General features: G+C 46.4%; 1 protein-coding gene across 1 annotated transcript in view; it reads left to right on the top strand.

Moving 5' to 3' along the window:
- LOC144493937 (dynein axonemal heavy chain 6-like) overlaps positions 1 to 26,532 on the top strand; it is an 814,395-nt gene that overhangs the window by 69,169 nt on the left and 718,694 nt on the right. Inside the window, exons 10-12 of the mRNA XM_078213513.1 lie at positions 3,933 to 4,133; positions 11,903 to 12,244; positions 23,783 to 24,179. Coding sequence (XP_078069639.1) covers positions 3,933 to 4,133; positions 11,903 to 12,244; positions 23,783 to 24,179 — 940 coding nt within the window. The remainder of the gene's footprint in view (positions 1 to 3,932; positions 4,134 to 11,902; positions 12,245 to 23,782; positions 24,180 to 26,532) is intronic.

Raw genomic sequence — 26,532 nt, 5'->3', positions numbered from 1 at the left:
CCTCTCTTTGGAGAATCCAAAGAGATTCTACAAAAACATAAAGGACAAAAGAGTAACAAGGGAGAGAGTAGGGCCTCTTAAGGATCAACAAGGTCATCTATGTGTGGATCCACAAGGGATGGGTGAGGTCCTATTTTTCATATTTCTCATCAGTATTTACTGTTGAGAAAAGCATGGATGTTAGGGAAGTTGGGGAAATAAATAGTGATGTCTTGAGGTATGTGCATGTTACAGAGAAGGAGGTGCTGGAAGTCTTAAAGCGCATCAAAGTAGATAAATCCCTGGAACCTGATGAAGTGTATCCCAGGGGGATACTATTGTGGGAGGCTAGAGAGGAAATTGCGGGTCGCCTTGAAGAGGTCTTTCAATCAGCCACAGGTGAGGTGCCTGAAGATTGGAAGTTGTTTTTCAAACTGGAGACCTGTGACCAGCGGTGTGCCTCAAGAATTGGTGCTGGGTCCACTGTTATTTGTCATTTATAGTAATGATTTGGATGAGAATATAGGGGGCATGGTTAGTAAGTTTGCAGATGACACCAAGATTGGTGACATAGTGGACAGTGAAGAAGGTTATCTAGGATTGCAACAGGATCTTGATCAATTGGGCCAGTGGGCTGATGAATGGCAGATGGAGTTTAATTTAGATAAATGCGAGGTGATGCATTTTGGTAGATTGAACCAGGGCAGGACTTACTCAGTTAATGGTAGGGTGTTGGGGAGAGTTATAGAATAGAGTGATCGAGGGCAACAGGTTCATAGCTCCTTGAAAGTGGAGTCACAGGTGGACAGAGTGGTGAAGAAGGCATTCGGCATGCTTGGTTTCATCGGTCAGAACATTGAATACAGGAGTTGGGACGTCTTGTTGAAGTTGTACAAGACATTGGTAAGGCCACACTTGGAATACTGTGTACAGTTCTGGTCACCCTATTGTTGAGAGGATATTATTAAACTAGAAAGAGCGCAGAAAAGATTTACTAGGGTGCTGCAGGAACTTGATAGTTTGAGTTATAAGGAGAGGCTGGATAGACTGGGACTTTTTTCCCTGGAACGTAGGAGACTTCGAGGTGAACTTATAGAGGTCTATAAAATAATGAGGTGCAAATATCAGCTAGATAGTCAACAGCTTTTCCTAAAAGTAGGGGAGTCTAAAACTAGGGGGCATAGGTTTAAGGTGAGAGGGGAGAGATACAAAAGGGTCCAGAGGGGCAATTGTTTCACACAGAGGGTTGTGAGTGTCTGGAACAAGTTGCCAGAGGCTGTAGTAGAGGCGGGTACAATGTTGTCCTTTAAAAAGCATTTAGACAGTTACATGGATAAGATGGGTATAGAGGGATATGGGCCAAACATAGGCAATTGGGACTAGCTTAATGGTTGAAAAAAATGGCCGCATGGACAAGTTGGGCCGAAGGGCCTGTTTCCATGCTGTAAACCTCTATGACACTGACTCATGTTCTTTCCTTCCCATAGCATCTGTACCCTGGAACATTGAGCTGCCTGTCCTGTCCCTCCCTCAGCCATGTTTCAGTAATAGCTATAATATCCCAGTCCCACGTACCCATCCATGCCCTGAGTTCATCTGCCTTGCCTGTCAGGCCTCTTGCATTGAACTAAATGCAGTTTAACGTCGACTTCCCTTGCTCTCTGTCTTGCTTTTGCCTGATCTGTCTGGTACTAGGATTACTGACACTGCCTTTACTACTTAATGTGCTCTCTTTAACTTCTGTGCTGTCCTCAATCTTCTCTTCTGTCTCCCTACTGCTTTGGGTCCCACCCCTCTGCCAAACTCGTTTAAACCCTCCCGAGTGCCTCAAGCAAATCTCCCCGCCAGGATGTTAGTCCCCCTCCAGTTCAGGTGTAACCCGTCCCTCTTGAACAGATCACCCCTGCCCCAGAAGAGATCCCAATAATCCACAAATCTAAATCCCTGCCCCCTGCACCAGCTCTCAAGCCACGCATTCATCTGCCTAATCTTCCTATTCCTACTCTCACCAGCACATGGTACTGGCAGTAGTCCAGAAATTACTACCTTCGTGGTCCTGCCTTCTGCCTAACTCTCTATATTCACACTTCAGGACCTCATCCCTTATCCTACCTATGTCGTTGGTACCAACATGTACAACGACCTCTGGCTGCTCACCCTCCCCCTTAAGAATGTCCTGCAATCGCTCAGAGATGTCCTTGACCCTGACACCAGCGAGGCAACACACCATCCTGGAGTCTCGATTGTGGCCACAGAAACGCCTGTCTGTGCCTCTAACTAGCGAGTCCCCTATTACTACTGCTCGCTTGCTCTTTGCCCGATCCTGTCCCACAGCAGAACCAGCTGTGGTGTCACAGGCCTGGCTGCTGCTGGTATCCCCCCCCTGACAGGCTATCCCCCTCAATAGCATCCAAAATGGTATACCTGTTTGAAAGGGGAATAGGCACAGGAGACTCCTGCACTACCTGCCTGCCTCTCCTGGCGGTCACCCATCTACCTGACTGAACCTGTGGTGTGACAACCACCCTGTAACTAGTGTCTGTCACACTCTCTGCCTCCTGTATTGCTCCGCAGTGCGTCCACCTGCCGCTCCAACCCAGCAATGCAGTCTGTGACACACTTCCTGCAGACAGAGTTGTCAGGGAGACTGGATTCCCGACTGGATGAAGCAGTGATTTACTGCGTTCAGTTGAGCTGTTCATGATGCAGCCTCCTGTACACTGAAGAGACCAAAAACAGACTGGGTGACAGCTCTGCGCAATGCCACCAAACAGTCCACAAGAATGATTCCAAACTTCTCGTCGCCTGCCATTTTAATTCTCCAGTTTTGACCGCCCTGTCCTCGGCCTCCTGTGGTGTTCAGTGTCGTTCGGTGTAGCTTGAGGAACAACATCTCATCTTTCAATTCAGCACTTTATGACCTTTTGGATTCAATATTGAGTTCACCAGTTTCAGTGGGAAACTTTGTCCCTTATTTTGTTTCCTTTTTCTTTGTTGAGTTTGTTTTCTGTTGGTTTTTCTATTTTGGATCACAGTTGTTGGTGATTTGGCCATTCACACCTCCCCCAGACTCACTTTTGTTCCTTTTCCTGTCCCATGACCACCCCCTCTCACCTTTCACCATCAATTCTTTTGTCATTTCATCTCGACTGCCTTCCACCTTCTCACAGACCTTCCCTTTTGTTCTTTTTCTCACTTTCTCTCCTTTCACTTTCTTACAGCCGATTACATCTCTCACTTCCTCCAGCCCTGATGAAAGATCTCTCCGTTGACACTGCCTGACCTGGCTGAAATCTAATGCCCCCCTCCCCGTGACAGGTTTTAAGGTGGAATTTGATTGGGTGGAAAGTGAGAGATGGGAACCCCACCCCTTCTGCCCTCAAACATCTGCTCTGTCCCTTCAAGCCCCGTCCCAATTGAAGCCCTTAATTGGGCAATTAATGCCTTTGGAGAAATGCTGGAGCCCTTGTTCCGGGGGATGATCCGTCTACTCCTGTATTTGGTGTCCAATCAGCAATTAACACGACAGGCCTCCCTGAAAGGAGATTACATCAAACTTTCACTGTATCTCCAGTCATGGGCGTGACCCCCCCCCCCCCCCCCCCTACCCCACCCCCTTGCCTGAATTAATTACCACCTATCTGTACCTGTCCCTCTTTCTTGCTCTGCAGTTGTCTCTCTGTCTCTTTCCTTCACTTGCTCCTGCCTTTGTCTTGCTTTCTGTCTACCTCTGCTTCTCTCATTCTCTCTGACACGTACAAACAGCTGTTGTTTATTGCTGTAACGTATTTTTCTATGACCTCCAGATTACTGAGTTGCAGAAATTGATCAATTTGGCCATGGTGCATGTGAAGCAATACAGTCGCACATTTGAGCGTTTCTGTGCCATGGTGAACCAAGCTATGGAACTGGACCTTGAGACTTCTTTAAAGCAGCGTGAGTGGATGCCGCAGGAATTCCGCATCATGTTGGAAGTGTACAATGAGCACATAATGGACATGAGAAACATGACCGTGGAGAGACGTGTACGCATGATAAAGGTGCTAAGCCGACAGTTCCAGATGGATTGCTTGCCCTATTCGGGAGCAGTAGTCGATGCGTTGCACACCCATATGCTGAGTGTTGCTCACGTGAAGAATCTTCAGTTGATGGCCGTGAGTATCAGCTTATTTATCCCTCTTACTATTTAGTCATAGAATCATAGAGTCATACAGTGCAGAAGAGGCCCTTCAGCCCATCGAGACTGCACCGACACATGAGAAACACCCAAACTCCCACCTAATCCCATCTGCCAGCACTTAGCCCACAGCCCTGCTGAAACCAAGATCAAGCTATCCCACTCCCTATCATGCCAAGTACTCATTCAGGTACTTTTTAAAGGATGTGAGGCAACCCACCTCCACCACACCTCCCAGGCAGTGTCACCACCCTCTGCATTTAGAAAGCAGTGGCAGGATCAGACAGAGTCAGCATGGATTTATGAAGGGAAAATCATGCTTGACAAATCTGTTGGAATTCTTTGAAGATGTAACTAGTTGAGTTGACAAGGGGGGACCAGTAGATGTGGTATATTTGGACTTTCAGAAAGTGTTTGACAAAGTCCCACACAAGAGATTATCGTGCAAGATTAAAGCGCATGGGATTGGGGGGAGTGTATTGAGATGGATAGAAAACTGGTTGGCAGAGAGGAAACAAAGAGTAGGAATTAATGGTTCCTTTTCAAATTGGCAGGCAGTAAGTACTGGAGTGCCACAGGGATCGGTGCTGGGACCCCAGCTATTCACAAGATATATTAATAATTTGGATGAGAGAACTAAATCTAACATCTCAAAGTTTGCAGATGATACCAAGTTGGGTGGGAGGGTGAACTGTGACGAGGATACAGAGATTCTTCAGAATGATCTGGACAGGTTGGGTGAGTGGGCAAATCAATAGCAGATGCAATATAATTGGGATAAATGTGAGGTTATTCACTTTAGAAGCAAAAGCAAGAAGGCAGATTACTACCTGAATGGCTGTAAATTGGGAGGGGGGAGTGCGCAGCGGGACCTGGGTGTCCTTGTGCACAAGTCACTGAAGGTAAACATGGAGGTGCAGGAGGCGGTAAAGAAGGCAAATTGCATGTTTGATTTGATTTATTATTGTCCCATGTATTAGCATAGTGAAAAGTATTGTTTCTTGCGCGCTATACAGACAAAATGTACCATTCATGGAGAAGGAAACGAGAGAGTGCAGAATATACTATTATAGTCATAGCTAGGGTGTGGAGAAAGATCAACTGAATGCAAGGTAGGTCCATTCAAAAGTCTGACAGCAGCAGGGAAGAAGCTGTTCTTGAGTCGGTCGGTACGTGACCTCAGACGTTTGTACCCTTTTCCTGACGGAAAAAGGTGGAAGAGAGAATGTCCGGGGTGCATGGGGTCCTTAATTATGTTGGCTGCTTTGCCAAGGCAGCGGGAAGTGTAGACAGAGTCAATGGATGGGAGACTGGTTTGCGTGATGGATTGGGCTACATTCATGAACTTTTGTAGTTTCTTGTGGTCTTGGGCAGAGCAGGAGCCATACCAAGCTGTGATACAACCAGAAAGAATGCTTTCTATGGTGCATCTGTAAAAGTTGGTGAGAGTCGTAGCTGACATGCCAAATTTCCTTAGTCTTCTGAGAAAGTAAAGGCGTTGGTGGGCTTTTTTAACTATAGTGTCGGCATGGGAGGACCAGGACAGGTTGTTGGTGATCTGGACACCTAAAAACTTGAAGCTCTTGACCCTTTCTACTTTGTCCCTGTTGATGTAGAGAGGACATTTTACCCAGATAGAAACATATCGTTTCTACGCAACGTCTCTTCTCCTTTACACTTCCTGAAGTCGATGACAATCTCCTTCGTTTTGTTGACATTGAGGGAGAGATTATTGTTGCCGCACCAGTTCACCAGATTCTCTATCTCATTCCTGTACTCTGTCTCGTCATTGTTTGAGATCCGACCCACTACGGTGGTGTCATTAGCAAACTTGAAAATCAAGTTGGAGGAGAATTTGACCACACAGTCATAGGTGTATAAGGAATATAGTTGGGGGCTGAGAACACAGCCTTGTGGGGCACCAGTGTTGAGGATGATTGTGGAGGAGGTGTTGTTGCCTATCCTTACTGGCCTGTGAGTTAAGAAGTTCAGGATCCAGTCGCAGAGGGAGGTGCCGAGGCCCAGGCCATAGAGTTTGGAGATGAGTTTCGTGGGAATAATAGTGTTGAAGGCTGAGCTGTAGTCAATAAATAGGAGTCTGACATAAGTGTCCTTGTTATCTAGGTGTTCCAGGGTCGAGTGCAGGGTCAGGGAGATGGCGTCAGCTATGGACCTGTTGCGGCAGTAGGCAAACTGTAGTGGATCCAGGTAGTCTGGGTAGTTAGAATTGATTCGTACCATGACTAGCCTTTCAGAGCACTTCATAATGATGGATGCCAGAGCCACTGGCTGATAGTCATTAAGGCACGCTGCTTGGCTTTTCTTAGGTACCAGAATGATGGTCATCTTCTTGAAGCAGATAGGGACCTCAGATTGTTGTAAAGAGAGGTTGAAGATGTCTGCGAATACTCCGGTCAGCTGATCCGCACAGGATCTGAGTTCTCATCCTGCATGTTGGCCTTCATTGTGAGAGTACAGGAGCAGGGATGTGTTGCTGCAATTACAGTAAGAAGTCTCACAACACCAGGTTAAAGTCCAACAGGTTTATTTGGTAGCAAATACCATAAGCTTTCGGAGCACAGCTCCTTCGTCAGATGGAGTGGATATCTGTTCTCATTGCTGCAATTATACAGGGCCTTGGTCAGGCCACACCTAGAGTACTGTGTGCAGTTTTGGTCTCCTTTTCTGAGGAAGGATGTTCTTGCTCTGGAGGGAGTGCAGCAAAGGTTTACCAGGCTGATTCCGGGGATGGCAGGACTGATGTATGAGGAGATTGACTAGGTTAGGATTGTTTTCGCTGGAGTTCAGACGAATGAGGGGAGATCTCATTGAGACTTATAAAATTCTAACAGGACTAGACAGGGTCCTAGCAGGGAGGATGTTCCCTTGGTGGGAGAGTCCAAATCAGGAGTCACAGTCTGAGGATTCAGGGTAGACCATTTAGGACAGAGGTGAGGAGACATTTCTTCATCCAAAGACTGGTGAGCCTATGGAATTCATTAGCACAGGAAGTAGTTGATGCCAAAACATTGAATGTATTCAAGAGGCGGCTGGATATAGCACTTGGGGCAAATGGGATCAATGGTTATGGGGAGAAAGCAGGATTAGGCTATTGAGTTGGATGATCAGCCATGATTGAGATGAATAGCAGAGCAGGCTTGAAGGGCCAAATGGCCTCCTCCAACTCCTATCTTCTATGTTTCTATGTTTCTATCTGGGTAAAAAGGTTTTTCCCCACATTCCCCCCTAAACCTCCTTGAACCTATGTCCCCTCGTGACTGACCCTTCAGCTAAGGGGAACAGCTGCTCCTTATCCACTCTGTCCATGTCTCTCATAATCTTGTACACCTCGATCAGGTTATCCCTCAGTCTTCTCTGCTCCAATAAAACAACCCAAGCCGACGCAAACTCTCTTCATAACTTAAATGTTCCATCCCAGGCAGCATATTGGTGAATCTCCTCTGCACCCCTCCAGTGCAATCACATCCTTCCTATAATGTGGCGACCAGAACTGCACACAGTACTCCAGCTGTGGCCTCACCAAAAGTTCCGTTCAACTCTAACATGACTTCCCTGATTTTGTAATCTATGCCTTGATTGATAAAGGCAAATGTCCCCTTTTTCACCACCCTACTAACATGCCCTTCCGCCTTCAGAGATCTGTGTATAAATACGCTAAGGTCCCTTTGTTCCACAGAGCTTCCTAGTGATCTACCATTCATTGAATACTTTCTTATCATATTACTCCTTTCAAAGTGTATCACCTCACACTTTTCAGGGTTAAATTCCATCTGCCACTTATCTGCCCATTTGACCATTCCGTCTATATCTTCTTGTAGGCCAAGACACTCCGCCTCACCGTTAATCACCTGGCCAATCTTTGTGTCATCCACAAACTTACTAATCCCACCCCCAGATAGTCATCAATGTCATTTATATAAATGATGAATAATAGCAAATCCCTAAGATACGCCACTGGACACTGGCTTCCAGTCACTGAAGCAGCCTTCTTTCATCACCCTCTGTCTCCGACAACTGAGCCAATTTTGAATCCACTTTATCAAATTACTGTGTGGAGTTTGCACATTCTCCTCGTGTCTGCATGGGTTTCCTCCGGGTGCTCCGGTTTCCTCCCACAGTCCAAAGATGTGCGGGTTAGGTTGAGTGGCCATGCTAAAATTGCCCTTAGTGTCCTGGGATGCGTAGGTTAGAGGGATTAGTGGGTAAATATGTAGGGATATGGGGGTAGGGCCTGGGTGGGATTGTGGTCGGTGCAGACTCGATGGGCCGAATGGCCTCTTTCTGTGCTGTAGGGTTTCTAAGATACCCTGCACCCATGTGAATTTACCTTCTTTACAAGTCTCCCATGTGGGACCTTGTCAAAGGCTTTGCTGAAATTCACATAAACTACATCGACTGCACTACCCTCATCTAGACACCTGGTCACCTCAAAAGATTAAATCAAATTTGTTAGGCATGACGAAGCTATGCTGACTCTCCCTGATCAAGCTTTGCCTCTCCAAGTGGAGATAGATGCTCTCCTTCAGAAATTTCTCTGATAGTTTCCCTACCGCTGATGTGAGACTCACTGGTCTGTAGTTCCCTGGTTTATCTTTACACCCCTTCTTAAACAGCGGAACCACATTAGCTGTTCTCCAGTTGTCTGGCACCTCCCCCATGATATGGCGCTTGACTCATCGATCGACAGTTCCGACGCGCCACAGCGAAAAACTGCACTGACCTCCTCAGAAGACAAACACGGGACACGGTGGACAGAGTACCCTTCATCGTCCAGTACTTCCCCGGAGCGGAGAAGCTACGGCATCTCCTCAGGAGCCTTCAACATGTCATTGATGAGGACGAACATCTCGCCAAGGCCATCCCCACACCCCCACTTCTTGCCTTCAAACAACCGCACAACCTCAAACAGACCATTGTCCGCAGCAAACTACCCAGCCTTCAGGAGAACAGTGATCACGACCCCACACAACCCTGCCACAGCAACCTCTGCAAGACGTGCCGGATCATCGACACGGATGCCATCCTCTCACGTGTGAACACCATCTACCAGGTACACGGTACCTACTCTTGCAACTCGGCCAAAGTTGTCTACCTGATACGCTGCAGGAAAGGATGTCCCGAGGCATGGTACATTGGGGAAACCATGCAGACGCTACGACAACAGATGACTGAACACCGCTCGACAATCACCAGGCAAGACTGTTCTCTTCCTGTGGGGGAGCACTTCAGCGGTCACGGGCATTCAGCCTCTGATTTTCGGGTAAGCGTTCTCCAAGGCGGCCTTCACGACACATGACAGCGCAGAGTCGTTGAGCAGAAACTGATAGCCAAGTTCCGCACACATGAGGACAGCCTAAACTGGGATGTTGGATTTATGTCACACTATCAGTAACCCCCACAGCTTGCCTCCTGGACTTGCAGAATCTCACTGGCTGTCCTGTCTGGAAACAATACACATCTCTTTAACCTGTGCTTAATGCTCCCTCCACTCACATTGTCTGTATCTTTAAGACCTGGTTGGCTGTCGAGATTCGCATTTTAATCAGTATTCTGTAACTTGATTTTGTGTCTCTGTGCCCTGTTTGAGAGCAGATATCCACTCCATCTGACGAAGGAGCAGCGCTCCGAAAGCTAATGGTATTTGCTACCAAATAAACCTGTTGGACTTTAACCTGGTGTTGTTAAAACTCTTACTGTGTTTACCCAGTCCAACGCCAGCATCGCCACATCATGACCTCCCCCGTGGCCAGAGAGGAATTGAAAATTTGGGTCAGAGCCCCTGCAATCTCCTCCCTTGCCTCCCACAGCAGCCTAGGGCACAATTCATCTGGACCTGGAGATTTATTCGTGTTTAAGGCTGCCAACACCTCCAACACCTCGTCCTTCCCTATGTCAATTTGCTCAAGAACCTCACAGTCTCTCTCCCTGAATTCCATATCATCGTCCTCATTCTCTTGGGTGAAGACGGATGTGAAGTATTCACTCAACACTCTACCAATGTCCTCTGGCTCCACCCACAGGTGGCCCCCTTCATCCCTAATAGGCCCCACTCTTTCCCTGGTTATCCTCTTCCCATTGATATACTTACAGAATATCTTGGGATTTTCCCTCCTTTTACCAGCCAGAGCTTTCTCATATCCCCTCTTTGCTTTCCTAAAATCTTTGTCAAGCTCCACCCTGCACTTTCTAGACCTCACTAATGCCGCCACTGATTTGCTCCCCTTGTAATTTTTAAAAGCCTTTCTTTTCCTTCTCATTGTATCCTGGATATCTCTGGACATCCATGGTTCTCTGGGCTTGTTATTCCTACCTATCACCCTCACTGGGCCTGCGCCCTTCCCATTTCCTTTTTGAATGCCCCCCACTGCTCTCAAAGAACAAAGAAAATTACAGCACAAGGACAGGCTCTTCGGCCCTCCAAGCCTGCACCGACCATGCTACATGACTTAACTAAAACCCCCTACCCTTGCAGGGACCATATCCCTCTATTCCCATCCTATTCATGTATTTGTCAAGACGCCCCTTAAAAGTCACTATCATATCTACATGACATTAAAATAAGATTAAAAACAGATCACTGAAAGTGGCAATACAGGTGGAGAAGATAGTCAAGAAGGCATACGGTATGCTTGCCTTCATCGGCCGGGGTATTGAGTTTAAAAATTGGCAAGTCATGTTGCAGCTTTATAGAACCTTAGTTAGGCCGCACTTGGAATATAGTGTTCAATTCTGGTCGCCACACTACCAGAAGGATGTGGAGGCTTTGGAGAGGGTACAGAAAAGATTTAGCAGGATGTTGCCTGGGTATGGAGGGTATTAGCTATGAGGAGAGGTTGGAGAAACTTGGTTTGTTCTCACTGGAACGACGGAGGTTGAGGGGCGACCTGATAGAAGTCTACAAGATTATGAGAGGTATGGACAGAGTGGATAGTCAGAAGCTTTTTCCCAGGGTGGAAGAGTCAATTACTCAAGGACACAGGTTTCAGGTGCGAGGGGCAAGGTTTAAAGGGGATGTACGAGGCAGAAATTTACTCAGAGGGTGGTGGGTGCATGGAACTCGTTGCTGGGGGAGTGGAAGCAGATACGATAGTGACTTTTAAGGGGCGTCTGGACAAATACATGAATAGGATGGGAATAGAGGGATATGGTCCCTGGAAGGGTAGGGGGTTTTAGTTAAATCAATGGTTGGTGCAGGCTTGGAGGGCCGAAGGGCCTGTTCCTGTGCTGTAATTTTGTTCTTTGTTCTGGTTTCTGAACTGCTATTCTACTGAAACGTCGACCGTCTGGCTGGGCTCATTCCCCAATACCAGGTCTATCCAGCCCGTTCCCTAGTTGGACTATCTACACATTGTTTCAAGAAGCCCTCCTGGATGCTCCTTATAAACTCTGCCTCATCCACGCCCCCCGCACTAAGTGAGTCCCAGTCAATATAGACTGAGTTGACATGTGTTTGAGTCTGCCTTAATCTAGTTCACCATTTGGGAAGTGTCCATCACAAAAACCATTCAGTTTGCCAGTAATTAGAGGAAACTTTACATTCACAGTTCCTGATGCTGGCCCTCGAATATATTTCCAAGCTGACACAATAAATTCACCTTGAAGTCATAAAAACAAAACATCCTGAGATACTCCAGCAATGAGAAAATGGAGTATGATGCTGCGTTATTGGTTATGAGCTCAAAGGTGACTCTAATGTCATTTTCAAATACATGTCTTTTTTTTAAGATGATTACAGAAGCTCTGCAGATGCTCGAAAAGGAACCGGAAACTATTGACTTGTTTGGCGAGCACCTAATATTCTTGTCTCGAATCAGTGCAGAGATGCCCATGTTGGAGAGAGATTTTACAGCTGTGACTCAGTTGTATGCCATTGCCAACGAGTATTCAATCTTTGTCCCACCTGAAGATCTGGCTCTCTACCATATCCTGATACCCAGCTTCCAGAACCTGAAAGCTAGGATCCTCTATTGTGAGGCCATGAAACACAGGAATGTCGCCAAGTTCAAGGCTAATCTGGAAGAAGACATCAGTAACCTCTACTATGAGCTACTGCAAGTTAAATATAAGGTAATTCAACAGGAAACATTGTGGGTTTAGGTTTTTTGATTCATTTATTGGATGTGGGTATTGCTGGCTAGGCCGGCATTTATTGCCCATCCTTAATTGGCTGTGGGTTGAGTGGCTTGGGTGCATTTAAGAGTCAACCACATTGGAGACTGAAGTCACTTGGTAAGGATGGCAGATTTAATTTTCGAAAGGGCATTGGTGAACCAGCAGATGGGTTTTTACAACAATTGACAATTGTTTCATGGCCATCATTTGACTTGTAATTCCAGGTCAGAAACTCCCAAATATTTTTTGAAGTCTGCCTGGATCATAAGGTTTGCACTTTGAATTTGGCTAGGGTGAGCTCATGTTTCACTTCAGGTATGATTCAAATAACCCACTAGGAGCTTTTATCAAACAACGTTTATTTAAGAATATGGTTAACATGTGTAGAAAGAAAATTAGCAATAACTTTTATCAATTACAAACAAAAACAAAACCACCATGATAATGTATAACCCTTAACAAATATGTCTAAAATATTCCAATCAAACAAAACTTTCCACAGGTTTAACAGAGCAAAGACTAGTGCTCACGTGATACTGGAACAGAGTCCTTTGGTTGGAGAATTGAAACCCTGACTTCTCAGCCTTGTAACTTCTAGCAGCCCTTTGGATACACCCAGAACAGCTTCCCAGAACACCAGGGAGAGATTCTAGTCAAGCCACCAACAGCAGATTTTCTACCCCAGGAAGGCAAGAAGGCTTACCTTCAGCTAACTAGCAGAATTTCCAAAACCAGAGAGAAAGAGAAACATTTTTTTTCAGCTTGATGTCCCTTTTAAAATAAAAACTACAGCCAGCCAAACAAATGAAATCTTAAATTCACTAGAAAGGAAAAAGAAAACTGTCCAAAAACCCATGACCTGCCAACCAGTCTTCCTTCAAACAATGCAGGGTCATAACAAATCCCAGAGTAAAAATAAATAACCCCATTTAATCCATTGGAGTAGCAATAACACTTCTACAGATAGCCTGGCAACAACGAGAGCTGAGGTTTAGAGAGCTGCAGTGAACATGCTTTAAATGAACCCAGCTCTTAAAGGCACACTAACATCACAGAATTCAAATGCCACCATCTGCCATGGTGGGATTCAAACCCAACTCCCCAAAACATAACCCCAGATCTCTGGATCACTAGTCCAGCGACAATACCAGGTCTTGTTGGTTTCTTCACCACCTGCTGCAGACCCAGTTTAGCAGTTATATCCTTTAGGACCCGACCAGCCAAGCCATTCTTGGTGGTGGACATTGAAATCCCCCACCCAGAGTACATTTTGCGCCCTTGCCACCCTCAGTGCTTCCTCCAAGTGTTGTTCAACATGGAGGAGTACAGATTCATCAGCTGGAGGAGGAGAGTATGTGGTAACCAGTAGGAAGTTTCCTTGCCCATGTTTACTCTGAAGCCATGAGACTTCATGGGATCTGGAATCGATGTTAAGGACTCCCAGGGCAACTCCCTATCAGACTGTATAGCACTGTCCACCACCTCTGCTTGGGTCTGTGCTGCCGGTGGGACAGAACATATCCAGGGATGGTAATGGTGGTGTCTGGGGTGTTATCTGTAAGGTATGATTCCGTGAGAATGACTGTCAGACTGTTGCTTGATTAGTCTGTGAGACAGCTCTCCCAGTTTTGTCACTAGCCCCCAGATGTTAGTAAGGGGGACTTTGCAGGGAGGACCGGGCTGTTTGTTTTGCCGTTGTCTTTTCCGGTGCCCAGGTCGATGCCAGGTGGTCCATTCGGTTTCATTTTTTTGTTGAGACTTTGTGGTGATTGTTACAACTGAGTGGCTTGCTAGGCCATTCAGCGGCCAGTTGAGAGTTAACCACATTGCTGTGACTCTGGAGTCACATGACCAGGTAAGGACGGCAGATTTCCTTCCCTAAAGGACATTGGTGAACCAGATAGGTTTTTCCAACAATCGGCAATGGTTTCATGGTCATCAGTAGATTCTTAATTCCAGCTATTTTTTATTGAATTCAAATTCCACCATCTGCCGCGGTGGGATTCGAATGCAGGCCCCAAGAACATTAGCTGAGTTTCTGGATTCATGGTCTAGTGATAATATCACTGGGCCACTGCCTCCCCTGCCCCTGGCACCATGGCAATAATCACGTCATTTCCTCCAGTACCTTGGTAGTTCCAGCCAGGCACAGCCCCTGGAATCCTAGCAGTGTCCACCTGGCAATACCCAGCTGGCCACCAGACAGCAGTGCCAGTGGGTGGATCCTGAGGGACTGGTGCATGAGGGGGTAGGTCATGAAGGAAGGCGTATGAAGAAGGATCCATTGGAATAGGCCCATTGCCAGCGATCTGTGTTCGGGATGGGTGAGAGATTAGGCCAGCAATCTATGCTCGGGAGGAGAAATGGGGGGAACATGTCCTCAATGAGGGGGATGACAGGAGGGGTAAGCTCCCAATGTCCATGTGAGAAGGGAGGGGAGTCTTCAATTTCACCTTGAGATCAGAGCACTCTTTAAAAATGACGCCCGATCTCAGTCAAGCCCCTCTCAGAACGATGCAAAACATACCCCTAAATGCAGGCATGCATCGCACTGGTTTTCCCGTCCAACATGACACCAAGGGCTAAATCTTACCAAAAAATGTTTCTGTGACAAAACTGGTTTTCTCTCTCCAGCTTCTACCACTGGCTTGTGTTTGATCTCGATTGCAAATCATCTCGGTCTATTCCTCAACCCTCCTAAAGAGGGATATTATGAGCCTTGTCAAAAAGAAAAAGGAAGCATTCGTAAGATCTAAAAGGTTTAGGACAGATGAAGCCTTTGAAGAATAGAAAGAACGTAGGAAGGAACTTAAGGAAGGAGTTAGGAGGGCTAAAAGGGGTCATGAAAAATCCTTGGCAAACAGGATTAAGGAAAATCCTAAGGCATTTTATACATATGTAAAGAGCAAGAGGGTAGCCAGGGAAAGGGTTGGTCCACTCAAGGATAGGGGAGGGAATCTATGCGTGGAACCAGAGGAAATGGGAGAGATACTAAATGAATACTTTGCCTCAGTATTCACCAAAGAGTGGGACTTGATGGATGAGGAGGGTGTGTAGATATTCTGGGCCATGTCGATATCAAAAAGGAGGTGGTATTGGGTGTCTTAAAAAGCATTGAAGTAGATAAGTCCCCAGGGCCTGATGGGATCTACCCCAGAATACTGAGGGAAGCAAGGAAGGAAATTGTTGGGGCCTTGACAGAAATCTTTGCATCCTCATTGGCTACAGGTGAAGTTCCAGAGGACTGGAGGATAGCCAACTTTGTTCCATTGTTTAAGAAGGGATAATCCAGGAAATTATAGGCCGGTGAGCCTTACGTTAGTGGTAGGGAAATTACTGGTAAAGATTCTTAGGGACAGGATTTACTCACATCTGGAAACAAATGGACTTAGTGATAGACAGCATGTTTTAGTGAAGGGGAGGTCATGCCTCACGAACTTGATTGAGTTTTTCAAGGAAGTGACGAAGATGATAGATGAGGGAAAGGCAGTGGATGTTGTATACATGGACTTCAGTAAAGCCTTTGACAAGGTACTTCATGGTAGACTGATATGAAAGGTGAAGTCACATGGGATCAAAGGAGAGCTGGCAAGATGGATATAGAACTGGCTTGGCCATAGAAGACAGAGGGGAATGCCTTCTTGACTACCTTATCCACCTGTGTTGCCACTTTCAGTGATCGGCGGTAGGGGGGTGCTTTTCTGAATGGAAGGCTGTGACTAGCGGTGTTCCACAGGAATCAGTTCTGGAATCTTTGTTGTTCGTAGTATATATAAATGATTGAGGAAAATGTAGCTGGTCTGATTAGTAAGTTTGCAGATGACACAAAAATTGGTGGAGTTGCAGATAGAGAAGAGGATTGTCAGAGGATACAGCAAGATATAACCAATTGGAGACTTGGGTGGAGAAATGGCAGATGGAGTTTAGTCCGGACAAGTGTGAGATAATACATTTTGGAAAGTCCAATGCATGCAGGAATTACACAGTAAATGGTGGAACCCTTAGGAGTATTGGTAGGCAGAGAGATCTGGGCGTACATGTCCACCGATCACTGAAAGTGGCAACACAGGTGGATAAGGTAGTCAAGAAGGCTGATAGCATGCTTTCCTTCATCAGTTGGGACATTGAGTATAAAAATTGTTAGGTCATGCTGCAGCTGTACACAACCTTAGTTAGGCCTCATTTAGAATATTGTGTACAATTCTGGTCGCCACACTACCAGAAGAATGTGGAGGCTTTGGAGAGGGTACAGAAGAGGTTTACCAGGATGTTGCCTGGTCTGGAGGGTATCAGTTATGAGGAGAGATTGGATAAACTCGGTTTGTTCTCACTGGAACGGGAGGTTGAAGGGCAACCTGATCGAGGTCTGTAAAATTATGAGTGGCATGGACAGAGTGGATAGTCAGATGCCCTTTTTCCTAGGGTAGAAAAGTCAGGTACTAGGGGACATCGGTTCAAGGTGAATGGGGAAAAGTTTAGAGGAGATGTGCGAGGCAAGTTTTTTTTACATAGAGTGGTGAATGTCTGGAACGCGCTGCCCGGGGAGGTGGTGGGAGCAGGTACGATAGCGGCCTTAAAGGACAACTAGACGAATACACGAATAGGATGGGAATGGAACGATATGGACTCCTTAAGTGCATACGGTTTTAGTTTAAGCAGGCATCATGATCGGCGCAGGCTTGGAGGGCCGAAGGGCCTGTTCCTGTGCTGTAGTGTTCTTTGTTTTTTGTCCTTTTGTTCCTGCCACATCAATATTGGCTGAACCTTGCATTAAAAACTGTTTCTATTGATTCCAGAATGCTCTGTTTCCCCAAAGTGTTGCCCCATTTAGGGCTCATGAATGCTGCCCTCCTCTCTGCTGGATGCTAAGGTCGCTGCGATTTCCAGGTGTACACTTTATTCAGAGTTTAGAATCCCCATTTTCCTCTGTTAAGGCAGGTCACAATCTGAGTTCTTTCTTACTTCCAGGTTTGGCTCTTGACTTGGAGATTGAGGGCACTGTTCCCTGACAAAATTTAGGTGAGATTTAGGCGAGATTTAGGTGGCATAGGTTGGGGAAGGAAACTGCAGGGGATGGGCACAATTGTAATGTGGAGCTTGTTCAAGGAACAGCTACTACGCGTCCTCGATAAATATGTACCTGTCAGGCAGGGAGGAAGCAGACATGTGAGGGAACCGTGGTTTACTAAAGAGGTTGAATCTCTTGTGAAGAGGAAGAAGGAGACTTATGTTAAGATGAGACGTGAAGGCTCAGTTAGGGTGCTTGAGAGTTACAAGTTAGCCAGGAAGGACCTAAAGAAAGCGTTAAGAAGAGCCAGGAGGGGACATGAGATGTCTTTGGCAGATAGGATCAAGGAAAACCCTAAAGCTTTCTATAGGTATGTCAGGAGTAAAAGAATGACTAGGGTAAGATTAGGGCCAGTCAAGGACAGTAGTGGGAAGTTGTGTGTGGAGTCTGAAGAAATAGGAGAGGCACTAAATGAATATTTTTTGTCGGTATTCACACTGGAGAGGGACAGTGTTGTTGAGGGGAGTACTGAGATGCAGGCTGTTGGACTGGACGGTATTGATGTTCATAAGGAGGAGGTGTTAGCAAATCTGGAAAGGGTGAAAATAGATAAGTCCCCTGGGCCGGATGGGATTTATCCAAGGATTCTCTGGGAGGCTAGAGAGGAGATTGCAGAGCCTTTGGCTTTGATCTTTGTGTCTTCATTGTCTACAGGAACAGTGCCAGAAGACTGGAGGATAGCAAATGTTGTCCCCTTGTTCAAGAAGGGGAGTAGGGACAACCCTGGTAATTATAGGCCGGTGAGCCTTACTTCTGTTGTAGACAAAGTTTTGGAAAGGATTGTAAGAGATAGGATTTATAATCATCTAGAAAGGAATAATTTGATTAGGGATAGTCAGCACGGTTTTGTGAAGGATAGGTCGTGCGTCACAAACCTTATTGAGTTCTTTGAGAAGGTGACCAAAGAGGTGGATGAGGGTAAAGCGGTTGATGTGGTGTATATGGATTTCAGCAAAGCATTTGATAAGGTTCCCCATGGTAAGCTATTGCAGAAAATACGGACACATGGGATTGAGGGTGATTTAGTGGTTTGGATCAGGAATTGGCTAGCTGTAAGAAAACAGAGGGTGTTAGTTGATGGGAAATATTCATCCTGGAGTTCAGTTACTAGTGGTACACCGCAAGATCTGTTTTGGGGCCACTGCTGTTTGTCATTTTTATTAATGACCTGGATGAGGGCGTAGAAGGATGGATTAGTAAATTTGCGGATGACACTAAAGTCGGTGGAATTGTAGACAGTACGGAGGGAAGTGGCAGGTTACAGAGGGACATAGATAAGCTGCAGAGCTGGGCTGAGAGGTGGCAAATGGAGTTTAATGCGGAAAAGTGTGAGGTGATTCACTTTGGAAGGAGTAACAGGAATACAGAGTACTGGGCTAATGGTAAGATACTTGGTAGTGTGGATGAACAGAGGGATCTGGGTGTCCATGTGCATAGATCCCTGAAAGTTGGCACCCAGGTTGATAGGGTTGTTAAGAAGGCGTATGGTGTGTTAGCTTTTATTGGTAGAGGGATTGAGTTTCGGAGCCATGAGGTCATGCTGCAACTGTACAAAACTCTGGTGCGGCCGCACTTGGAGTATTGCGTACAGTTCTGGTCGCCGCATTATAGGAAAGATGTGGAAGCGTTGGAAAGGGTGCAGAGGAGATTTCCCAGGATGTTGCCTGGTATGGTGGGAAGATCGTATGAGGAAAGGCTGAGGGACTTGAGGTTGTTTTCGTTAGAGAGAAGGTTACGAGGTGACTTAATAGAGGCATACAAGATAATCAGAGGATTAGATAGGGTGGATAGTGAGAACCTTTTTCCTCGGATGGTGATGGCGAGCACGAGGGGACATAGCTTTAAATTGAGGGGTGAGAGATATAGGACAGATGTTAGAGGTAGGTTCTTTACTCAGAGAGTAGTAAGGGCGTGGAATGCCCTGCCTGCAGCAGTAGTGGACTCGTCAAGATTAAGAGCATTCAAGTGGTTATTGGATAAACATGTGGATGATATTGGAATAGTGTAGATTAGAGGAGCTTTAGATTGGTTTCACTGATCGGTGCAACATCGAGGGCCGAGGGGCCTGTACTGCGCTGTAATGTTCTGTGTTCTATGTTCTAAAACAGATCAAGGGGGTGTGATTAACACTGGCATAGAAGGGGCAGGGCCTAAACACGGTGACAAATCCCGGTTGCAGAGAGATCTGGACACCATCTTTAAAATGCTTCAATCAATCCTGCCTGTACCTATGTTACGAAGCGGAGGTTGATCTCTGAGAACTAACACTCAACCAAAGGGAAGTACCTCCCTCATTTTCTGTTAAAGTCTGTGTGAGAAGAGATAATAACTGCACTTCAGCAACTTGTAGTGATTAAATCAAAATAACTACCTGAGTCTCTCTCTGAAAAAGCAACACTTTATTTATCTAACTAACAGTGAATAGGTTAACTAAACTATTAACAAACCAAATAAAACACTATTTTAATGAAATGCTGTTGAAATACAATTCCCACTTACTAACAAAAAAAGTAGAATTTTTAGTCACTCAAAATCCAACCAGGTTTTATCTTCCGGAATCTTCTGTTGGTACCTTTACAATTGAGATGAGGCTTTTTTTTTAAAGACATAAATGCAGCTATGAGAGATTCAGCAAGTCTCTCTCTCTGAGAACTGAATCAAGCTGTAACTCAGCAGGTGGTTCTTCTGTTTGTGCCACTGCTCCCGTCTTTTATACCCCTGATGACATTCCAAAATCTCCACAATAGGATTGGTTTACAGGTTGTCGAAACATCAAATTCAAATCTGATCGGCTGCTGTTATTGAAATGCCTATTTTAAATTGATTGGTTAAAATTCAAAAACATGCCCTGATTCAAATACCTGAAGTCTGTTACCAAGGCAATCCTGCTGTTTGGCCCATCGGTACAATATTTCAGTCTGTGTATTGCATGCACCTCAATCTCTTCAATACAGAAAAAAAACTACCTTTTCTAACTGAACCATGCAATTTTACAACTCTAAGCATTTTAGAATTTTTAAATAACTTTACAAACACTAACTTCACAACACCACTCAGGCAGTGTGTGACACATCCAAACCACTCCGCATGAACAGGATTTCTCTCCTATCACTCCTGATTTTTGCCGATCACTTTACATCAGTGTCCTCTGGAGCTCAATCCTTTCACCTATGGGAACAATTTCTCCCTACCTACTCTGGATGGAAGGGTGTGGGTTGGGATCATTTGGGAAAGGGGAACAGTGACCCCAATCTGCAAGTCAAGAGCTAAACCTGGAAAGAACTCAGATTGTGAGCTGCTTAAGAGGAAAATGGGGATTCTAAAGTCTGAATCAAGTGTACATCTGGAAATAGCAGAGACCCTAACAGCCAGCAGAGAGGAGGGCAGAATCCGTGAGCCCTAAATGGGGCAACAGAGTGCTTTGGACCAGGTCTACTTTAACAGACTTGTGCCATTTCCATCAATTCTGTCAGGCTCCTGCCCAAATATAGGCAGATCCATAATGCAAGCTCCAAACATGCTGTGCATCACTCTTATCAATCAAAAATCTCTTTAACTCAGCCCTGAACATCTTCAATGACCCAACCTCCATTCGAAAGATTAATGATTGATAAAGAAGAAATTCCTCTTCATGGCCACGATTCTCCCAAAAGTGCTGAATTGGCGGGGAAACAGTTTAAGATCCCGACTGTTTTGTCAGTCCAGCTTCTCACCTGAATCTCCGCACTCTGTGCACTGCAGAGGTCCCAATCGTGAATCTCATTAAAAACCCAGGGGGGTGGGGCCTATTCGTGCCAGAGTTTGACAGTTCGGGAATTCTGTGCATGCGCAGTGGTCCCGCTCTGTCAGTCTCCCCGTTTGCTGGCCAACTTGATCACTGGCCAGCCCGGGACCCCCGCAGTGCTGCCCCTCCAGCACCCCCCATGGCCCAATCACGGCCCCCACAACAATTCCCGGGCCAGCCCCCCCCCAAGAACAAAGACAAAGAACAAAGAACAATACAGCACAGGAACAGACCCTTCGGCCCTCCAAGCCCGCGCCGCTCCTTGGTCCAAACTAGACCATTCTTTTGTATCTCTCCATTCCCACTCCGTTCATATGGCTGTCTAGATAAGTCTTAAACGTTCCCAGTGTGCCCGCCTCCGCCACCTTGCCTGGCAGCGCATTCCAGGCCCCCACCACCTTCTGTGTAAAATATGTCTGTCTGATATCTGTGTTAAACCTCCCCCCCTTCACCTTGAACCTGTGACCCCTCGTGAACGTCACCACCGACCTGGGGAAAAGCTTCCCACCGTTCACCCTATCTATGCCTTTCATAATTTTATACACCTCTATTAAGTCTCCCCTCATCCTCCGTCTTTCCAGGGAGAACAACCCCAGTTTACCCAATCTCTCCTCATAACTAAGCCCCTCCATACCAGGTAACATCCTGGTAAACCTCCTCTGTACTCTCTCCAAAGCCTCCACGTCCTTCTGGTAGTGTGGCGACCAGAACTGGACGCAGTATTCCAGATGCGGCCGAACCAACGTTCTATACATCTGCAACATCAGACCCCAACTTTTATACTCTATGCCCCGTCCTATAAAGGCAAGCATGCCATATGCCTTCTTCACCACCTTCTCCACCTGTGATGTCACTTTCAAGGATCTGTGGACTTGCACACCCAGGTCCCTCTGCGTATCTACACCCTTTATGGTTCTGCCATTTATCGTATAGCTCCTCCCTACATTATTTCTACCAAAATGCATCACTTCGCATTTATCAGGATTGAACTCCATCTGCCATTTCTTTGCCCAAATTTCCAGCCTATCTATATCTATCTGTAGCTGTCCTGGAGTGCCCTGATGTACAGCCTACCCCCACCCAGCGGTGGTGATCTCCCCCACCCCCCTCACGCCGGCAGACCTCCTTCCCCACTGACCCCCAGGTCAGACCACCCCTCCGCCCCCCCCTAATCATTGCCCTCCCTCCATCTCAGACTGATCCCAATGCAGAGTGGCAGCGGGATTCCCCACCGATTGCCCCTAGGCCCCGCCCACAATAGGCCCCACCCCATTGGCACTGATTAGACCGAGGGTGATGGGAATTTGGAACTCTCTGCCTGAAAAGATGGTGGAGGCAGGAACCCTCACAACATTTTAAGAATTTAAATGAGTCCTTGAAATGCCACTGCATGCCATGTGCTAGAAAATGGGATTAGAATAGATCAGTGCCTGATGGTCAGCAGAGACACGATGGGCTGAAGGGCCTCTTTCCGTGCTGTAAAACTCTAACTCTATAAACAGCAGAGTTCCCTTCTTGTGCCATGTAGAATCTCACAGTCCATTGCAAGGCCGCACTATAACCATGAAACTAGACAACTGATTCTCTGCAGCAGGGATGATAACGAAGGCAGAGAGACCTAAACTCATTATACCTAAACATGTTCGCAGCCACAATTTTGCTCCCAAGGAAAAAAAAAGATTTTGGCCAGAAATGCAAAAAACTGCTGATGAGGCTGCAATTAAATCATTAATGGACCACCTCACGCGACCCCATGCTTCTCGCCTTTTGGATCATTTTAATATTACATTTCCAGCCTCAGCTCAGACTGCAGGCTTACTACCAATCTAAGAGAACTCCAGCAGACCTTCCAGCTGCCCAAGCAGCCAACCACCGGCTCCCAACTCCTTGATTTTAAAAGTCCCTGATCATTGCCTGGCCCGCAGAAACCCCATCGTGCTACATTGTCATTTGCTTCATATTGTTGTCTCCAACCTGAAACTCATCTTGACTGAACTCTGCCACAAAAGAAGCGCTCTTGACTTTGACTTCTCAGACTTTGGAAATCACCTGGAGTGTTACCATTTCTGTGCTTCTTTTAATATTGTTACCCAGAGTTGTAAATCTTCCTCTTTTCCATCCCCATTTGCTGTAGATGTCATAGCCCACACACCCCCCCCCAAGCCCAGGTTTGAATGTGAAATGAACTAACCTTCGAGTTTGTTGCGTAGTACTGAGAAAGTTGGACCACATAACCTGAGGGTTTGTGGGGACACATCACAACTTACTGTTAAAAATAATTCAGAAACACCTCTACTTACAGACAGGTGGGTAGAGAATAAAGATCAGTTTCTCTATTTCCTGTCCATAACATTATCATCAACAGATTTAACAGGGCATTCGGCCCCTCCATTAATAGAGATAGTAAATATTTGCGGCCCCAGCAGTGATCACTGTGACACTAGTTACGCTTTGCTAACCTGAAAATGACCCTCGATACGACACTGTCTGGTTGTCAAGAGAAATCATGCTCACCTGATCTTTGGAATTTGGCTCTTTAGCCCATATTTGGACATTTTATGATGGTATTATTTAGATGCATGCTGTTCCAGGAGGTGAGATTTGAAGATGAACAGTGAAATATGTTGTGTTTTTTTTCTAGGTGACAAATCCTACACTTCTCCAGTCAGAGACAGCCCCAAGCAAAGCCCTGGCAATCATTCATGCTCTGATGAATGAAATATCAACAATCGCCAACAAGGCACGAAACTATAGCAACTATCAAGATCGCTTCTGCGGTTCAGACATGACAGAAAGCTCCAGTATCAGTAATATCCAGCCGATACAGAAGTGCGGAGGGAAGAGCACTCAGGCGATGAATGCGCTGCTGTCTGAGGCAGAATATGAATTGATGTTGAGGAAACTGCTTTGGGAGTCACAGGGCGAATGGGCAAAGCTGTACTCACATTGGACCAACACGTTATTCGATGAACTGAATGTGGATGCAATCCAAAAGGATGTCAACAGATTCACACAGACTATCTACATGTTGGAAAAAGGTCTGTGGCCCATGGTAGTGCTGCTTGTTCACACAATTAATCCTCCTTTTGCTTCCACAGTGGATTAAAGAAAATCAGTAACGAGGAGTAAGGTCCTCTCTGATCCATATCACTGCTCTGTTTTGGTATATGGCTCCTTGGAAACCCCTATCTCACCCATCTGGCCATTCTTCATCCATTTTTATTTGTTCATGGGATGTGGGCATTACTGTCTGGATGGTGATGTAGTGGTATTGTCACTGGATTAATGATCCAGACACCCAGGATAATGCACTGGGAAGCCAGGTTTGAATCCTGCCACAGCAGATAGAAAGAAATCTGGAATTAAAAGACTAACGATGACCATGAAATCATTGTCAGAAAATCCAATCTGGTTCATGAATGCCCTTTAGGAGGGAAATCTGCTGTCCTCGCCTGGTCTGGCCTACATGTGACTCCAGAGCCACAGCAAGCCACTCAGTTGTGTTCAACTGCTACAAAGGAAACAAAAAGGAATGAAGCTGGATGAACCACCTGGCCTCGGCCTAGAGACTAGAAATGACAATGACAAAACCCAGCCCTGTCGACCCTGCAAGGTTCACCTTTCTACCAAAATCATGTCTATCATCAAGACTGGCTTGGTAGAAGCACCACAGACCGGGCTGGCCAAGTTCCAAAGGACATCGCTGCCAGATAGGGACTATGGCAGGTGGTGACAGAACCAACAAGAGGGAAAAACATACTTGACCTCATCCTCACCAACCTGCCTGCTGTAGATGCATCTGTCCATGACAGTATTGGTAGGAGTGACCACTGCACAACACTTAAAATCCCCACAGTGTAGAAGGAGGCCATTCGGCCCATCGAGCCTGCACTGATAACAATGCCACCCAGGCCCTATCCCCGTAGCCCCACATATTTACCCTACTAGTCCCCCTGACACTAAGGGGCAATTGAGCATGGCCAATCAACCTAACCCGCGTATGTTTGGAGTGTGGGAGGAAACCGGAGCACCTGAAGGAAACCCACGCAGACACGAGGAGAATGTGCAAACTCCACACAGACAGTCACCCGAGGCCAGAAAGGTTCCTGGCGCTGTGAGGCAGCAGTGCGAACCACTGTGCTTACGGAGACAAAGACCCGTCTTCACATTGAGAATAACCTCCACTGTGTTGTGTGGCACTACCACCGTGCTAAGAGAAATAGACATCGAACAGATCGAGCAACTCAAGTCTGGGCACCCATGAAGTGCCATGGGCCATCAGCAGAAGCAAAATTGTACTCAATCTGTAACCTCATGGCCTGGCACAGCCCCCACTCTACCATTACCACAAAGCCAGGGGATAAATCCTGGTTCAATGGAGAGTGCAGGAGGGCATGCCAGGAGCAGCACCAGGCATACCTAAAACTGAGATGTCAACCTGGTGAAGCTACAACACAGGAATACTTGCATGGCAAACAAAATAAGCAGCAAATAATAGACAGAGCTGTGCAATTCCACAACCGGAAGATCAAATCTAAGCTCTACAGTCCTGCCACATCCAGGCGAAATGGTGTTGCATAGTTAAGTAATTCATGGGAGGAGGAGGCTCCACAAATATCCCCATCCTCAGTGATGGAGGAGCCCAGTACATCAGGGCAAAAGATAATGCTGAAGTATTCGCAGCAATCTTCAGCCAGAAGTGCCGAGTGGATGATCCATCTTGGCCTCTCCCAGTGGTCCCCAGCACCTCAGATTCCAGTCTCCAGCCAACTTGATTCACTCCACGTGATATCAAGACTCGGCTGAAGGCACTGGGCCCTGACAATATTCCAGCAATAATACTGAAGACTTGAGCTCCAGAACTTGCCGTGCCTCTAGCCAAGCTCACCCAGTACAGCTACAATGAGGGCATCGACACAGCAATGTGGAAAATTGCCCGTGTGTGTGCTGTACGTAAGAAACAGGAAAAATCCAACTCAGCTAATTAATGTCCTATTAGTCGACCCTTGATTCTCAGTAAAGTGATGGAAGGGTCATCGACAGCGCTATCAAGCAGCACCTGCTCAGCAATCACCTGTTCAGTAACGCCCAGTTTGGGTTTCGCCAGGGTCACTCAGCTCCTGACCTCATTACAGCCTTGGTTCAAACATGGACGAAAGAGCTGAGTTCCAGAGGTGAGGTGAGAGTGACAGCCCTTGACATTAAGGCCGCATTTGACCGAGTGTGGCATCAAGGAGCCCGAGCAAAACTAAAGTAGAAAGAGGTTGTGCTGGAATCTTTGAATGGCATCAAGATAGATAAGTCGCCGGGTCCGGATGGGATGTACCCCAGGTTACTGTGGGAGGCGAGGGAGGAGATTGCAGAGCCTCTGGCGATGATCTTTGCGTCGTC

The sequence above is a fragment of the Mustelus asterias genome, chromosome 5 (genome assembly GCF_964213995.1).
Source record: "Mustelus asterias chromosome 5, sMusAst1.hap1.1, whole genome shotgun sequence".
Taxonomy (NCBI): Eukaryota; Metazoa; Chordata; class Chondrichthyes; order Carcharhiniformes; family Triakidae; genus Mustelus; species Mustelus asterias.
This window is presented reverse-complemented; position numbering and strand designations above follow the sequence as displayed.